A 13,920-nucleotide genomic window follows, 5' to 3' on the forward strand; every position below is an offset into this window, starting at 1 on the left:
TAACACAAGTAAATACAGACAGCATGTTTAAACTAATATTAAAAATTATACAGGTTTCCAGTGTTTTAAAATCTCCCTTTTACTCTGTTTCCAACCTCTCCCCAATTTCCCTCCAAACATTTCAATAGTATATGCAGATTTGCAAAGAAAATGAAAGAAACACTGCTTATGAATTATTCAAGATAATCTGTAAAATAAGGAAAAATTTGGTTATGTTGAGATTTTTCAAGATTTGTGACCAATTTAATTATTCCATTCCCTTAATTTTCCTAAATTTAATGAAAACAATTGAAGAATTTATCTCTGTGATTTCCTTGATACCCAAATATCTGAGCATTTTGCCAATGCCTAAACAGAAAATGAATTCACCAAGAGCCCCAACACTGAACCCTCCTCAAATGTACTGGTTAGTCTGTTGCCACTTTGCACCCCCAGATTTAAAGCCAGTAAATGATATAAATATCTTAACCCCGACTGGTTTAAAACCCTAATTTTCAGTTGCGTGAATTCTTGTTTGTAGTATAGAAAAATATTCTGTGTTAAGTAAATAATTTGCTTTTTTTTTCCCACTGAAAGTAGTTTAAGTAATGATTTTAGGAGTTACTTGAATAAATTTGAGATTAAATTTTGTTATTAGTCTTGATTATTACATTGACAGTGTGTTTCTCACATGAAAGCTGAAATGTGGAAAAAACCCATCCCTGGAACTGATCCTGTGCTGATGTTATCCTTAGGGAGAAGTTTGAATCCCTTAAAAAGACATTTTTGCATATGTGATTTACTATGTTGTTTTTTTCTTCTCTGCAGAACAATTGATATTTTAGAGCTGACAGAACAAGAGGAATTGCTGAAATTTCACTACCACACCCTCCGATTGTATTCAGCCGTTTGTGCTTTAGGCAACAACCGAGTGGCCCATGCTCTGTGCAGCCATGTGGATGAGTCTCAGCTCCTCTATGCCATTGAGAATAAATATATGCCAGGATTATTACGTGCAGGATATTACGACTTACTCATTGACATCCATCTCAATACCTATGCAACTGCCAGGCTGATGATGAATAATGAATTTATAGTTCCAATGACAGATGAGACCAAGAGTATTACTTTGTTTCCTGATGAAAACAAAAAACACGGCCTTCCCGGTATAGGACTCAGCACTTCATTAAGGCCAAGAATGCAGTTTTCCTCTCCGAGTTTTGTAAGCATTAGCAGTGAATGCTTTCAGTTCAGTCCTGAATTCCCTCTGGAAATTTTGAAGGCCAAAACCATAGAGATGCTGACTGAAGCTGTCCAGGAGGGAAGCCTCCACGTCAGAGATCCAGTTGGAGGTTCTACAGAATTTCTGTTTGTTCCTCTCATCAAGCTCTTTTATACCCTCCTAATTATGGGAATCTTCCACAATGAGGATCTGAAACACATCTTGCAGTTGATTGAGCCCCGAGTTTTCAAAGAAGCAATGAGCCAGGAGGATGAAATTGATTTCTCAGAGAAGGAGTTCAATTCAGATGAGCTCAAATCAGAAGAAGGAGAAGAAGAAACCAGAGGGGAGCAAATGCCAAAGGAAGGACTCCTTCAGATGAAACTTCCAGAACCTGTTAAATTACAGGTAAAAATACTGTCTTGATAGTGGTTGCTCCTGTTTTCTTCATGTGGAAATTTATCTTTCAAGGAATAAAGCATTTTGAAATTAATGTTTTCAGTTAAATAGAGATGTAATTTCCTTACAGAAAATGAAAAGACTTAGTATCTTTCTGATGATATAAACTTGCTCATCATAGAACAAGCAACTATGGTTTCATTAAAAATAAATATTTGCTCAATGCCATTAAAAGTGAATTCCTCCTTTTTATGGATTCAAACAGAAAATAAATTCCCTAGAAGAAAGGGATAAATCCATTCTCTTGTAACTTTACTTATGTCTGAGGAACATTAATCCCTTGCAGATGTCAGATATTCCTGGTGTAAGATTGCTTTATGTGTAGTAAATAGCAGCATTAAATGATACAGACACTTTATTTGATAGTAACTTGCTGTAGGAAATCTATCCTTACTTGCCTAATATGCAGAAGATATTTCTCAGCTTGCCAACTCATGTCTCTTGCAATACTCTTTTCTCAGATGTGTCACCTACTCCAGTACCTGTGTGACTGCCAAGTGCGGCACCGAATAGAAGCCATCGTCGCGTTTTCTGATGATTTCGTGGCCAAGCTCCAAGAGAATCAGCGCTTTCGGTACAATGAAGTGATGCAGGCCTTGAACATGTCTGCTGCTCTGACAGCTAGGAAAACAAAAGAGTTTCGATCCCCTCCTCAAGAGCAGGTACAGCTTACAATGGACAGTTTCTTTCTCGTTGCACTTTATTTGCTTTTTTTTGCAGAGTACTGTTTGATTTTAAAGTTTTTCCTTTTGGAGATCAGTGTAATTTGTCTTTTCTTTGTGTTCTCTAAGATTAACATGCTGCTGAACTTCAAAGATGATAAAAATGATTGTCCTTGCCCTGAAGAAATTCGGGATCAACTCTTGGATTTCCATGAAGACCTAATGACACACTGTGGTAAGTCTTGTTACTGAATATTTTTACTTTTTAAATTTTATTACCTTTAGAAGCAATTTTTATAAGAAATTTTATATAAGAAACATCAACTGAATAGTCTGTAAATTACACTGTAAAAATTTTAAGTATTATCAAATAAAAATAATTAACTTTTAGTCAAAACCAAGGAAATATTCTTATCTGGTTAAAGTAGAAGGGAATGTTGTATGTTTTGTTTCGTAAACATCAGTTTTGCAGGCTGACAAACTCAGTTCCTTCCTTCTGTCGTTATGGGGAAAACAGTCCATACATCAAATTTTCAGTATTTTTCTTGTGTTCAGTAACAGGTAATGCAGATGAAGTAAATAATTTAGATAAACATTTGAAAGGAAAACAAGCTTTATCTTTTGATTCTTGCAATTTTCCTTTAGTTGCTTTCCGTCATTCTCCGCTGTTCAAATTACTTAACATATTTTTTTTCATTACCTTTTTCTTGTAGAGGAAAACAGGAATTTGCATTATCTACAAGTAGAAAATGAATTTTGTGGGTCAGAGGGTGCATTACTATAGAGCAGAACTAATTACTCCATATAATGCAAAATAAGTAAAACAGTTACACATCCTAAGTCCAATGTTTGCTTGCTTAGTCAGCCACCACTTGGGGATTCCCATTTTGTGGAATGGTTGAGAGACAATATGTTGAAAGTTTGCATATCAAAAAAGCACAATTAGAGCTCAGGGAGTAGGCATTTCATTTAGGTAATTTGAGACCATCTCTGTTCCACTTGATAAAACATTTCAGTGTCTTTACTGTTAATTAGTTTGGTAGAGGAGACTATCATCCAAATAATTTTGTGATAATTTACTGATGATCATTGCTTAGTGTAGCGTTAATTGCCCTGTTACAACAAAGTATAACAAAATAACTTTTAATATAAATGGAATTGTATCTAATGCAAAAAAAATCAGACAACTAGAACCAAATGCAATAAATGGAGAAGAATGATGTTATGTCATGAAGAAACATCCTATAAAATTCAAGACTGCTAAAAAACTCTTTACAAAACCTTTAACTTCAGAAATTATTTTGGAAACTAAAAAATCCAGAAAATGGTTCGATGACATTTTTACTTGGACTTAGTGTGAGTAATAGGTGCAGGTCAAGATTTTGAATTCCTCTGCAATGTATGCATGATTTAAGAAGTTTAAGAGAAATGAGCTGATAGGAATCCCATGAAGTTCAGCACTGGGAAGTATAAAGTTCTGCACCTGGGAAGGAATAACTCCTGCAGCAAGGACAGGGTAGGAACCAAATTAGAAAGTGGCTTTGCGCAGAAGGTGGAGTCTTCAGTACCAGAGAGATGTGGCTGTACTGGAGTGAGGTCAGGGAGGAGCCATCAAAGATAGTTAAATTCTTGGACCATCTTCTGTAGAAGGAGAGAATGAAAGGACTGGGGTTGTTTAACTTGAAAAGGAAGCTCAAAGAGGGATAGTATCAATGTATATAAATACCTGTTGGGAAGGAGGAGTTTAGAAGTGAAGACACACTTTCCTCAGAGATGCCTAGTGACGCAGATTGAAAATCAGGAAATTCTACTTGCTTGTTACTGTAGGGTGCTGGAACTCAAGGATAGTTTGCTTAGAGAGATTATGGAATCTCTTCACCTTAGGAGATATTCAAAGCCTCACTGGACATGGTTCTGGGCAACTTGCCCTGATTGGACAGGTGGGAGGCTGGACTCTAAAGGCTTATTCCAAACACAGCTGTTCTGTGATTCTATTTATCTTCACATTCATTCTTTTTACATTTTTCTAGCTTGTTATAGTAATGTTGTGAAAGAGCACTGTATTGTGAGGGTGGCTGCTTTCTTCTGACTCATCACTGGAAGGTAGATTTGTTGTAACACTTGTACTTTCACTTCTTTTGTATGTTTTACCTAAAAATCTTTACTGCTATCATTTAAACCACACTGTTTCTCTAGGGACTTTATTTACACTTTTCAGGCTACACATGTCCAAAACACAGGCATCAGTGTTAGTGTGGAAAAATGCATATTGGGGGACATATATTTATTGTATGTTTTATGTATAACATCACAAAAGTTTTACACTAAATAGCCAAGGTTACCTGATCCATATCTGTACTTTCCTGCTTGGCACATATGTCTGCTCTATACGTATTCCAAATGCTGGCTAAGCACGTCCCATATAAAACTCAGAGTGGAGCAACAGTTCAATTTAATTATGTTTGTACACACAAGATGTCTGCAGCTTGCTTAATTTTATTTTTTCACTAATTTATGCATTTTTTTTAATTTCAGGAATTGAATTAGATGAAGATGGAACCTTGGATGGCAATAGTGATTCAACCATTAGGGGTCGCCTCCTATACCTCATGGAAAAAGTTACATATCTGAAGAAGAAACAAGATGAGAAGACAGTTGATGAGGAGGATAAGACATCCTGTAAGTAAAATTACATCAGCTTATTGCAACTTTATTACAAAAGGGAAAAGAAGCTGACCAGGAAGTTCTTCACACATTTTCAGCCAAAACAAGGTGTATTTTTAGTGAAATAGCTGTGCACTTTAAAGTTTGTAGCTTAACTCAAAACAAGCACAGATGGATTTATTAGGCAGATTTGTTTCCCAGTGGGATGTAGAGGAAAATTTCTTTTAGTAGCACTTTTGCCCCATATCCTTTGTCGGCTCATAAATTTTTCAGAATGCATCTTGCTTTTAATAGAATGAGTACAGACTTAATAATTGTAGCAAGGTCCTGTTTTATGAGAACTTCCTCAGCTGCAGCAGCTTCAAATCAGAATTTACATGAATGAAATAACCATATGAAATAATCTCCCATTAGACTGTAATTACCAGAAGCCACCCCACCCAACCTAAAATTCAAGATTTGCTGACTGTAACTGCTGTTCTGTAATTTTTTCTGATACTTTCTGCCTTTTCATCTTGATAAGAATCACTGCCAGTGGCACCCTAGTTCTGCAGTTGGTTCCGACTGACTATTTAAATTTTATACATATTTTTATTTGCCAGTGTTGCCTTTATTTTTATCTTTTTTTCCCCTTTTTTGTGGTATGTGGTGCTTTCAAACATCCTTAATTTTATGTGATAATTAGAGGCTAGGTCTGGGCAGAATCTGGTGATTAATCTTATCTCTTCCTTTTTTTCCTTGTAGTAAGCATAAAAGCTCTCTAAAGCCTGATTCTCTCTTCTTGTATTAGTAGAAAGACTATTATGTTAAACAAACAGACCCACAGGTAGGTGAAATACAATATTGCAGTTATCAAAACAGGAACAAAGTGATTGCCTGCTCCCAGGATTCTTCATGAAAAGAAAAAAAAAAAAAAAAAAAAAAACAAAAGCCAGAACAAACCAACCCACCCAAAAAGTGGTTTCTGTCCCTTCTTGTTATTAATTATTTCAGTCCTTCTGAAGTATCAGCCCAGACACCTTATTTTAAAAGTATTTCTGTTCTTAAAAAATGCTATATTCTATGTCAGTGGAAGCACCTATAGTGCAATGCCTGGGCAGTAACAATGAAATACATTATTACTACTCTTTTTACCCCTTTTTCTGTATTAGCGTGAATTCTCTTTTTTGTTAAACATTCTACTTTCTGTAAGCTCCTATTTCCTCAGTATCTTTCTATAGTTACTTCTCTTTTGTTTGTTAGTTTGAGTCAATCTGGAATTACCTTAACTGCAATTACACAGCTTGTCTATATCTATGTTCTTTTCCAAACATACATATACCCCAACTAATAAAGATTATCAGCGGCACTACCAGATACAGGTTTTTTGTTTCATTGGAGACTGAACTGGGAATATGCATGATGATCTCCCATTTATTTAATATTAGTGTCTTTATTTCTTTTGAAAGGCCTTTGTCTTTGGCAAAGGAATAAGTTAAATCATTTTGTTGTGTACATTATAAAACTTTGAGTGGATACAGAGCTTAGACATGTAAATAAATATCATTTACATGTGCTACCAGTATAATTTTTCAGCCTTACTTCATAATAGGCTAAAAAAGCCCTCAGACCTGTATTCATAGAAAAATATTGAAAGCAATATACAGAAATAAATCTGGTGACTTCGTGAGCATCCTGTATGTCTTCATAAATTTTTGTGTTTCATTTTAATTTTTAGTATAGGCTTTTTTTGAGGTATTTCTGTTTCTCAAATGTGCTTTTATTTTTCTTTAATTGACTGCTGAAGAAATACTAAGAAAAAGATGCTTCATATGAATTAAATTAATTCCAGTTCATGTTGCATAGCGGGTTCTGAGGGACTAGCAGCAGGGAGATGAGCAATTAATGCTAATTCTGTGATTTATTTATTTTCTTCACAGCTACTCTCCAGCAGCTGATTTCAGACACGATGGTGCGTTGGGCCCAGGAGTCAGTGATAGAAGACCCAGAGTTAGTGAGGGCCATGTTTGTGCTGCTGCATCGCCAGTATGATGGTATTGGTGGTCTGGTTCGAGCCCTGCCAAAGACCTACACCATAAATAGCGTGTCTGTGGAAGACACCATCAATCTTCTGGCATCCCTTGGCCAAATCCGTTCCTTGCTTAGTGTCAGAATGGGGAAGGAAGAGGAGAAGCTTATGATTCGTGGATTAGGGTAAATAACTGGAGTGTGACTTCTCTTTGTTTACAGATTTTGTTATTTGCTGTATGGTTATGGCCAAGGTTGCAGCTGAATTTTGAATCTGAATATGGGTGTAAATGCAGGCACTGCTCTCAGTTATGCAGTATCCTCAGTAGTAAGATGAAGCCTTTGCAGCATTTTAGGTATCATACTGGGGGAGGAGCAGTTGACATCTGTAAGACTTCGGAAAAAAGTTGAAAAGATGTATGTAATATTTTATTATATCAGAACCTATCTTATTACTGCATTTTAAGTAGTATGATTGTGAAGAATCCTGTCAATAATACTGCCCATTCTCTATGAATGCAGCGACTGTTGGCTCTTGACACATAGGATTTCCCACAGCAGTCAGTTAATGGAGTTGTGCTAATCCATGTCTGAACATATGCCATCCTTTTTACTGCACTAAATGTAGATATGTGTTTGAGCTGGGAAGTAGTTCACACACTGGTATTCTTCCTAATTATGTGATTAATAATAGTGAAGTATCGGCTAATAAAGAGGTCAATTGGAGGAAACTGTAAAGCAAACATGACAGTCTCTAGCACAAAAGAGGTTAGTTGGTTTTTTTCTCTCATGTGTTTCAAAGAGTTGTCTTTTACTTTTAAGCATCAGCTGTGATGTATTGAAAATCTCCAGTCAGCAGGAGCAATGAGAACGAAAAACAGGATTATATAGAGAATGTCAGGAATGCAAACAGAAGCAAAGCTTTTGTGCAAAATACTTTTTTTTCTGTTTGTTTTTTAGTTTACTGAAACCTCAAATATCCAAAAAATGTCTATACATAATTTTTTATTGTCATTATAAACAATGCCTACTTCTCAGGTTACCAGCAGGTCTCATCAGTGTTTCATGGTTACTGAAGGCTTTGGCATACACATGGTAAGGCTTTGGCAAAAGGCAGAGTTTGGCATCTGTCAAGAGACATCAAGCACTGTGAAGTACTGGCATTTCCAAGTCTACCTTTTTATACAGATTGGAAATGTTTGATTTCACTCCAGTTTAGGAAGTCTAAAATGAGTGAGTGATTGCTAGATTTGGTTTTCATGTCATGTTCTGTGTTTAGTTCTTGTACATTTTTTTCCTCAGCATTTTCTACTGAATTAAGAACCAAGATTTTCTGAATATATTGAATGTTAATGGATTTTTTGCTGATATATGAAAGTCTGGTGTAACTTAAGTCACTTTTGTCACTACCTCTTCCTGTCACTTTTCTTGGTAGTCTCTATAATATCTTGTTTAACTTGTAAGTTACCCAGCTGTGGTATTTTTACATTTTATAGGCTAAACTGAGCTCCAACACCTTTTAAGAAATGCCCTTTTTTTTTTTTTTTTCTTCTGAGTGGTATTCCTTTCTTTCAGCTGAGAAATGGAAGCGTTACTTATTGCTGCTTTAAAACTCAATTTCCTCAGAAATGCTGTTAAGATTTTTTTCCCTGAGCATGACATTTTATAATGCAGTTCACAGTTAAACAGAACACTTAAAGTGGATGTAATTTGCGAAGTAGGTCAATGTTGCTGGCCAGCCCTTGAGGTGACATTTTGACTTTCTGTGCTGCTTTCTGTAAAAGAAAGCTGCTGCAGATTACCAGGAGTTTAGAATGTCTTGGAAGATTGATACCATTGAGGTCTTTTTTCAAGCCTGAAGCATTAGTGCAGAAAGGAGATGAGACAGCTTTTGGAGGCATCATTACTGATATGAAATTCAGTTTTAGGTTTTAGGGAAAAAATTTCTGGGAGTCAAAAACTCAGTGTCAAATAGTTTCTTCACATCTCATTTTTTAAAAGGCTGAATTTTCCCTGCCTGAGAGAAAGAGTTTTAGGTCAGGAAGAAAAAAAACCCCAAAACTGTTTAAAACGTACAGTGAAATTTGAACAATTGCCAACAGTATTTTCTCTAGTGACCTGCTAATCCTTTTCTCCCATGGCCTAATTGCTTTCACAGTTATTTATGGGTTTTATTTGATTTTCAAGACTAATTATATTTTTTTGAAATTTAATTACTCATTAAACTAGACATTTTTATTGGATATACCATGTCAAATAAAATATTGACATTACGATCTTAAAGTCTGATCTTAAATATGAAAATCTGTTCTGATGAAATGTGTAGAAGAGTTCTGCTGAACAGTAAATCATGAATATTATTTGTGCAGCTTCTGGTTTTGGCACTTAGAAGATAATGGGATACCTCTTTTCCCTAGGATTTTTTTATTGCTTTCAGTGGCAGATAGCAAATGTCTCCACGTTTTAATAACCTAAAAGACATTTTGTGTCAAAAAATATTGCATGATTGAATTTAAAATATAAAATAATATAGCAGCTTTGATGATGCTCTTGTCAGAACATAGTTTTTGATCTGAGCAGAATTTCTAATGAGAGTAGAAGACTCTTCTACTCCAGTGTAATCAAGGGGTAATTAGTGCACTAACTATAATATGGGAAAATAAAGGTCACATTCTTCCACAATGTGTATAGAAAAATAGACAGGAGAGTTTGAAACTCAATGGGAAGAGTCCCTGAGGTAATTTTTTACTTGAGGAGGCGGTGAAGAATCTCACAGAAAATCAGCTTTGCAAATAACAAAATAGGTAAACTACTTGTCTATAACGTTTTTTAATTTTGTTTTCCTGTAGAGACATCATGAATAATAAAGTATTTTACCAACATCCAAATCTCATGAGAGCTTTAGGCATGCATGAAACTGTAATGGAAGTGATGGTGAATGTGCTTGGTGGAGGAGAATCCAAGGTAAAGCATTTCACAGTTAGAAAGCAGAGAGTTTACAATAGACCTGTTCAAAGCTTTTTCTTGTAAGGCACTGAGCTGTCACTGGAGGTACTGGGATCATAACCTCTTACGAATTTCCATTAACATAAGTGTTGACTAAGTTTTTTGAAATAATCTGTCCTTCCATTCCAGAGGAAGGTATTATTAGAACTATAATTTTAGGTGTTTTAAAGAAGAAACTGTAGCACTTTCTATGTTTATTATGTTTTAAAGGGGAGATCTTTTTATCAACTAATTAAAAAACCTCAGTATTACTCTATGAAATGGAGTATACCTTCTCTCATGTTTGAATCTAGAATCTGTGGGTGATCCCACCTTCAGTTTTTAAACCCACCTTGATCTTTGAAACTTAAGATGTTACAATCTACCTGGGAAAGTCCTGTTGAGTCCAGTGAGAAACTGAAGCAGTTAATTTCCCTGAGGGGCAATGAGTACACCACCTACTTGTTAGTCTGTTAGAAGGCTTTATATAAAATGATCCTTTGCATGTTGTATGTCTGTATTAGAGTTTGAACTTCAGTCTGTTTTTACTTGCTTCTTAGGAAATCACTTTCCCAAAGATGGTGGCAAATTGCTGTCGTTTTCTATGTTATTTTTGCCGCATCAGCAGGCAGAATCAAAAAGCTATGTTTGATCATCTTAGCTATTTATTGGAAAACAGCAGTGTTGGCCTTGGTAAGTATTAAGGTAAAATTTCAAACTTCCTGCTGATTTATATACGAAACCATCTGTATCTTTCTTCATCCCTCTATTTACTCACTATGTATTGAAATTTCTCCTACTTCAGGTGCAAAGTATATCTTCATTAACTGTATTGCTAACTCTAGACAACTCCCCTGACAGTAGCATTAAGTTGAGCTAATTTAGTACACTGCTGTATATGCCTGAACATTCAGAGAGATTCAGTTGCTACTGTTGAGTAACAGAATATATTCCTGTTTTCACAAAGAGAATCATTGATATGTTTTGGCAGCATTTCTTTAAGGCTTACCTCTCACTGCTCAAGCTTGCACCCCTACATTTTTTTTCTGTGTACTGGTCAGTATACAGCTATGGCAGTGGGAGAAACACAGAGCTCATTTGCTTGATTAGATGCATGATTTGATGCCCAGAAATAACCTTAAAACTTAACATGTTTGCTTTCCTTTGCTCACCTGAGGTTTTGTAGAGGAAATATATTTATCCTTATGTAATTTTATAATTGAAATTGACAATATATATGTATTTAGGAATCATCATGGTAATTTTTTTAATTGTCACGAATGTATTAATGTAAAGACATAGAACAGAAGTGTAAACTCAAAATCTTTTTGAAGAGGAAGAGCTCAAATCAAATGCCTTTGGAGAGTCAATATGAAAACCATAGATTTTTCTAATGCTATATTTACTGCCATTTTTAAAAAATACATAATTTATAATCTTTTATTTTAAAGTGTAAAGATACTTTCTATTTCAATGGATTTGCTGGAACGTCCATGTATTAGACATACAATCAGTACTGCATTTTCCTCAAAACAGAGTTGTATCAGTTAGGTAAATGAGTATGTGATCTTAAAATATATGGTGAGAAGAGGAATGTGCAAGACAAGCTGTTTTTAGCTTGAACATTCATTTTGTATTTTCATTTCATATCAGTGTCAAATTTCATGCAAGTGTGTGATGATATATTATAAAGTGAGGTTATAAATTATATATTTATAATCATGTCCTAACTAATGACAAAATGTGGCATCTTATTAAAAAAAGTTGATGTATTTCCTGTGAATTTGTTGGGGTTTATTAAATTGGTGTTAAAACTAAATGTTATTTTAACAGCCTCTCCTTCTATGCGAGGGTCAACTCCTTTAGATGTTGCTGCAGCGTCTGTAATGGATAACAATGAACTTGCTCTGGCTTTAAGGGAGCCTGACCTGGAGAAGGTTGGTAGCTTCTTCATCAAGCATTTTGTTTCCCCTGTGGAGAGGAGAAGATACTCGTTTCTTGGAGTGAGCAAAATCCAAGATTATATGGGAGTTTCTGGTACTTTTCAGGGGAAGACTGAGAACCTGCTTGGTTATTCTTTCTGCTGGAGGTCTGAAGAGTTGAACAGAGTTTGTGATGATTACACACACAGTTGTAGCCAAAAGGAATTACTTCAAGGGCAGCTCTTAATTTTGCAATAGTGGAGTCCACATCCAACAAAACTTGGTTGCTAAAATCTTTGTTGTTCTTTTGAATGGTGACATGCAGTGATGACATGAGGCAGTAATAAAGGTTATTAGGAGCTTTGTGACAACTTGTTATGATGTATGACATATTTTCATAGAGATATCTGTCTATATCTGTTGTATTTTCCTTAACATTTAAACCTCTTTCAGAAAAGTTTAAGAAACTTGGATTAATGACACTAAAGAATAAAACACTCAAGAGAATCTGTGTCAACTGTGTAGCATGTCTAAATTGCTGCTGCGAGGAGGAATAGAATAATAGTTACACTGTCAGTAGTGGATAAAAAAATGCAGATTAAATAATGAAAAGACAGATTCAAGGTAGACATTAAAAACTCATTCTGAAGAAAAGACAGGAATTGCAATATCCAATTTCTTTTTGAAGACCTAAAATTTTGGAAATGATATAATCTTCATAGAAAAACATCTGTCTGGAGTAATAAAGTGCAGATGCTCCCTTCTTGGAATAGGAAGATAGACCATATGTGTTTGAAAGGACATTTTCAGTCTTAGCATTCTTATAAGTGCTCAGCAAGAAGAAGCTGTCAAAACTGGCTAAAGGCTGTGCTTACCATTCAAAAAGGAAAGGGACAACTGGAAACTACTACTGAGCTTATAGTCCTGAGTTACAAGGAGTGTAATTCCTGCTGTAATTACTGCTGTGCATTCAAAAAAGAAACTAAAAAAAAAAAAAGGCAAGTGAAAATGAATGGTCAAAATGAAAGAGTGGACCTTTTATTCTTTATGAAAGAAAAGATATGTTTTTGTTTATGGATGGTGTGAGGTTGGAGGACATTGCAAAACTGACTAATTTGTAATGCTCAGAGTTGCAAGAGAAATGAGATAACAGGTAGAGAAGCATATTCTAGAGAGAAAATTATGAAATTGAGATAAGTAGGTCATGCAGTTCATGGCAGGAGTAGAAAAAGACTGGAAAAGTGAACTAAAAAAGAGGATACTCTTCAGATTTGCCCAAAGCATTGGTTTTGTCAGGAATAAGAGACTGAGGATACCATATCCCGACAATGTATGAGGAAGCTTCCCTTTGAAGTTCTTCTCTTCACATTTACTATCTTTTCCATCCGACTTTGCTTTTAGGTGGTTCGCTACTTGGCTGGATGTGGGTTGCAGAGTTGTCCTTTGTTGATTTGTAAAGGCTACCCGGACATTGGATGGAATCCAGTTGAAGGAGAACGATATTTGGATTTTCTTCGTTTTGCTGTTTTTTGCAATGGTAGAGTAGAAGCCTAAACATTTTATAACTTCCTCCAATATCCAAATAAGTTTATAATTTTAAATAGTAAGACAAGCTAACTTGGTAAGTTAATGTGAATTAAAAGAACCTGCAGAAAGAGTAGAATTTTTCAAGACACACATTAACTTACATGGCTTATGAAATGGGAATCTAGGGTCCTGTGAACCTATGCCCCATTTTTTGGATCCAGCTTTGGTTTTTGAAATGCCGGTGTCTCCTTTGGAAGTAGAATGTATAGAAGATTCCTAAATATTTTTGTGATAAATTTATGGTAGATACAGAGCCAAAGCCCTATCTTTTTATGAATATTTAGATAGTCCAGTTTTAGTGTCCAAGCAATTATATTGGTCCCCTCATTAACCCTTGCACTTGACTGAATTTTTACTATTCAGTAGTAAAGTAAAATTCAGTAGTTTCACTGGTGCTTTAAACATCCTTTACTACATAGTTAATTCTTTGGCT

General features: G+C 35.3%; 1 protein-coding gene across 1 annotated transcript in view; it reads left to right on the plus strand.

Annotated features, from left to right (window-relative positions):
- The window catches only part of LOC132325704 (ryanodine receptor 2-like), a 38,762-nt gene that overhangs the window by 3,657 nt on the left and 21,185 nt on the right, over positions 1 to 13,920 (plus strand). The window contains exons 7-15 of the mRNA XM_059843287.1: positions 808 to 1,609; positions 2,122 to 2,322; positions 2,452 to 2,557; positions 4,858 to 5,001; positions 6,906 to 7,179; positions 9,843 to 9,957; positions 10,539 to 10,671; positions 11,812 to 11,915; positions 13,302 to 13,437. Of these exons, the coding sequence (XP_059699270.1) occupies positions 808 to 1,609; positions 2,122 to 2,322; positions 2,452 to 2,557; positions 4,858 to 5,001; positions 6,906 to 7,179; positions 9,843 to 9,957; positions 10,539 to 10,671; positions 11,812 to 11,915; positions 13,302 to 13,437 (2,015 nt within the window). The remainder of the gene's footprint in view (positions 1 to 807; positions 1,610 to 2,121; positions 2,323 to 2,451; positions 2,558 to 4,857; positions 5,002 to 6,905; positions 7,180 to 9,842; positions 9,958 to 10,538; positions 10,672 to 11,811; positions 11,916 to 13,301; positions 13,438 to 13,920) is intronic.

This window comes from Haemorhous mexicanus, chromosome 3 (assembly GCF_027477595.1).
Source record: "Haemorhous mexicanus isolate bHaeMex1 chromosome 3, bHaeMex1.pri, whole genome shotgun sequence".
In the NCBI taxonomy this organism is placed as follows: domain Eukaryota; kingdom Metazoa; phylum Chordata; class Aves; order Passeriformes; family Fringillidae; genus Haemorhous; species Haemorhous mexicanus.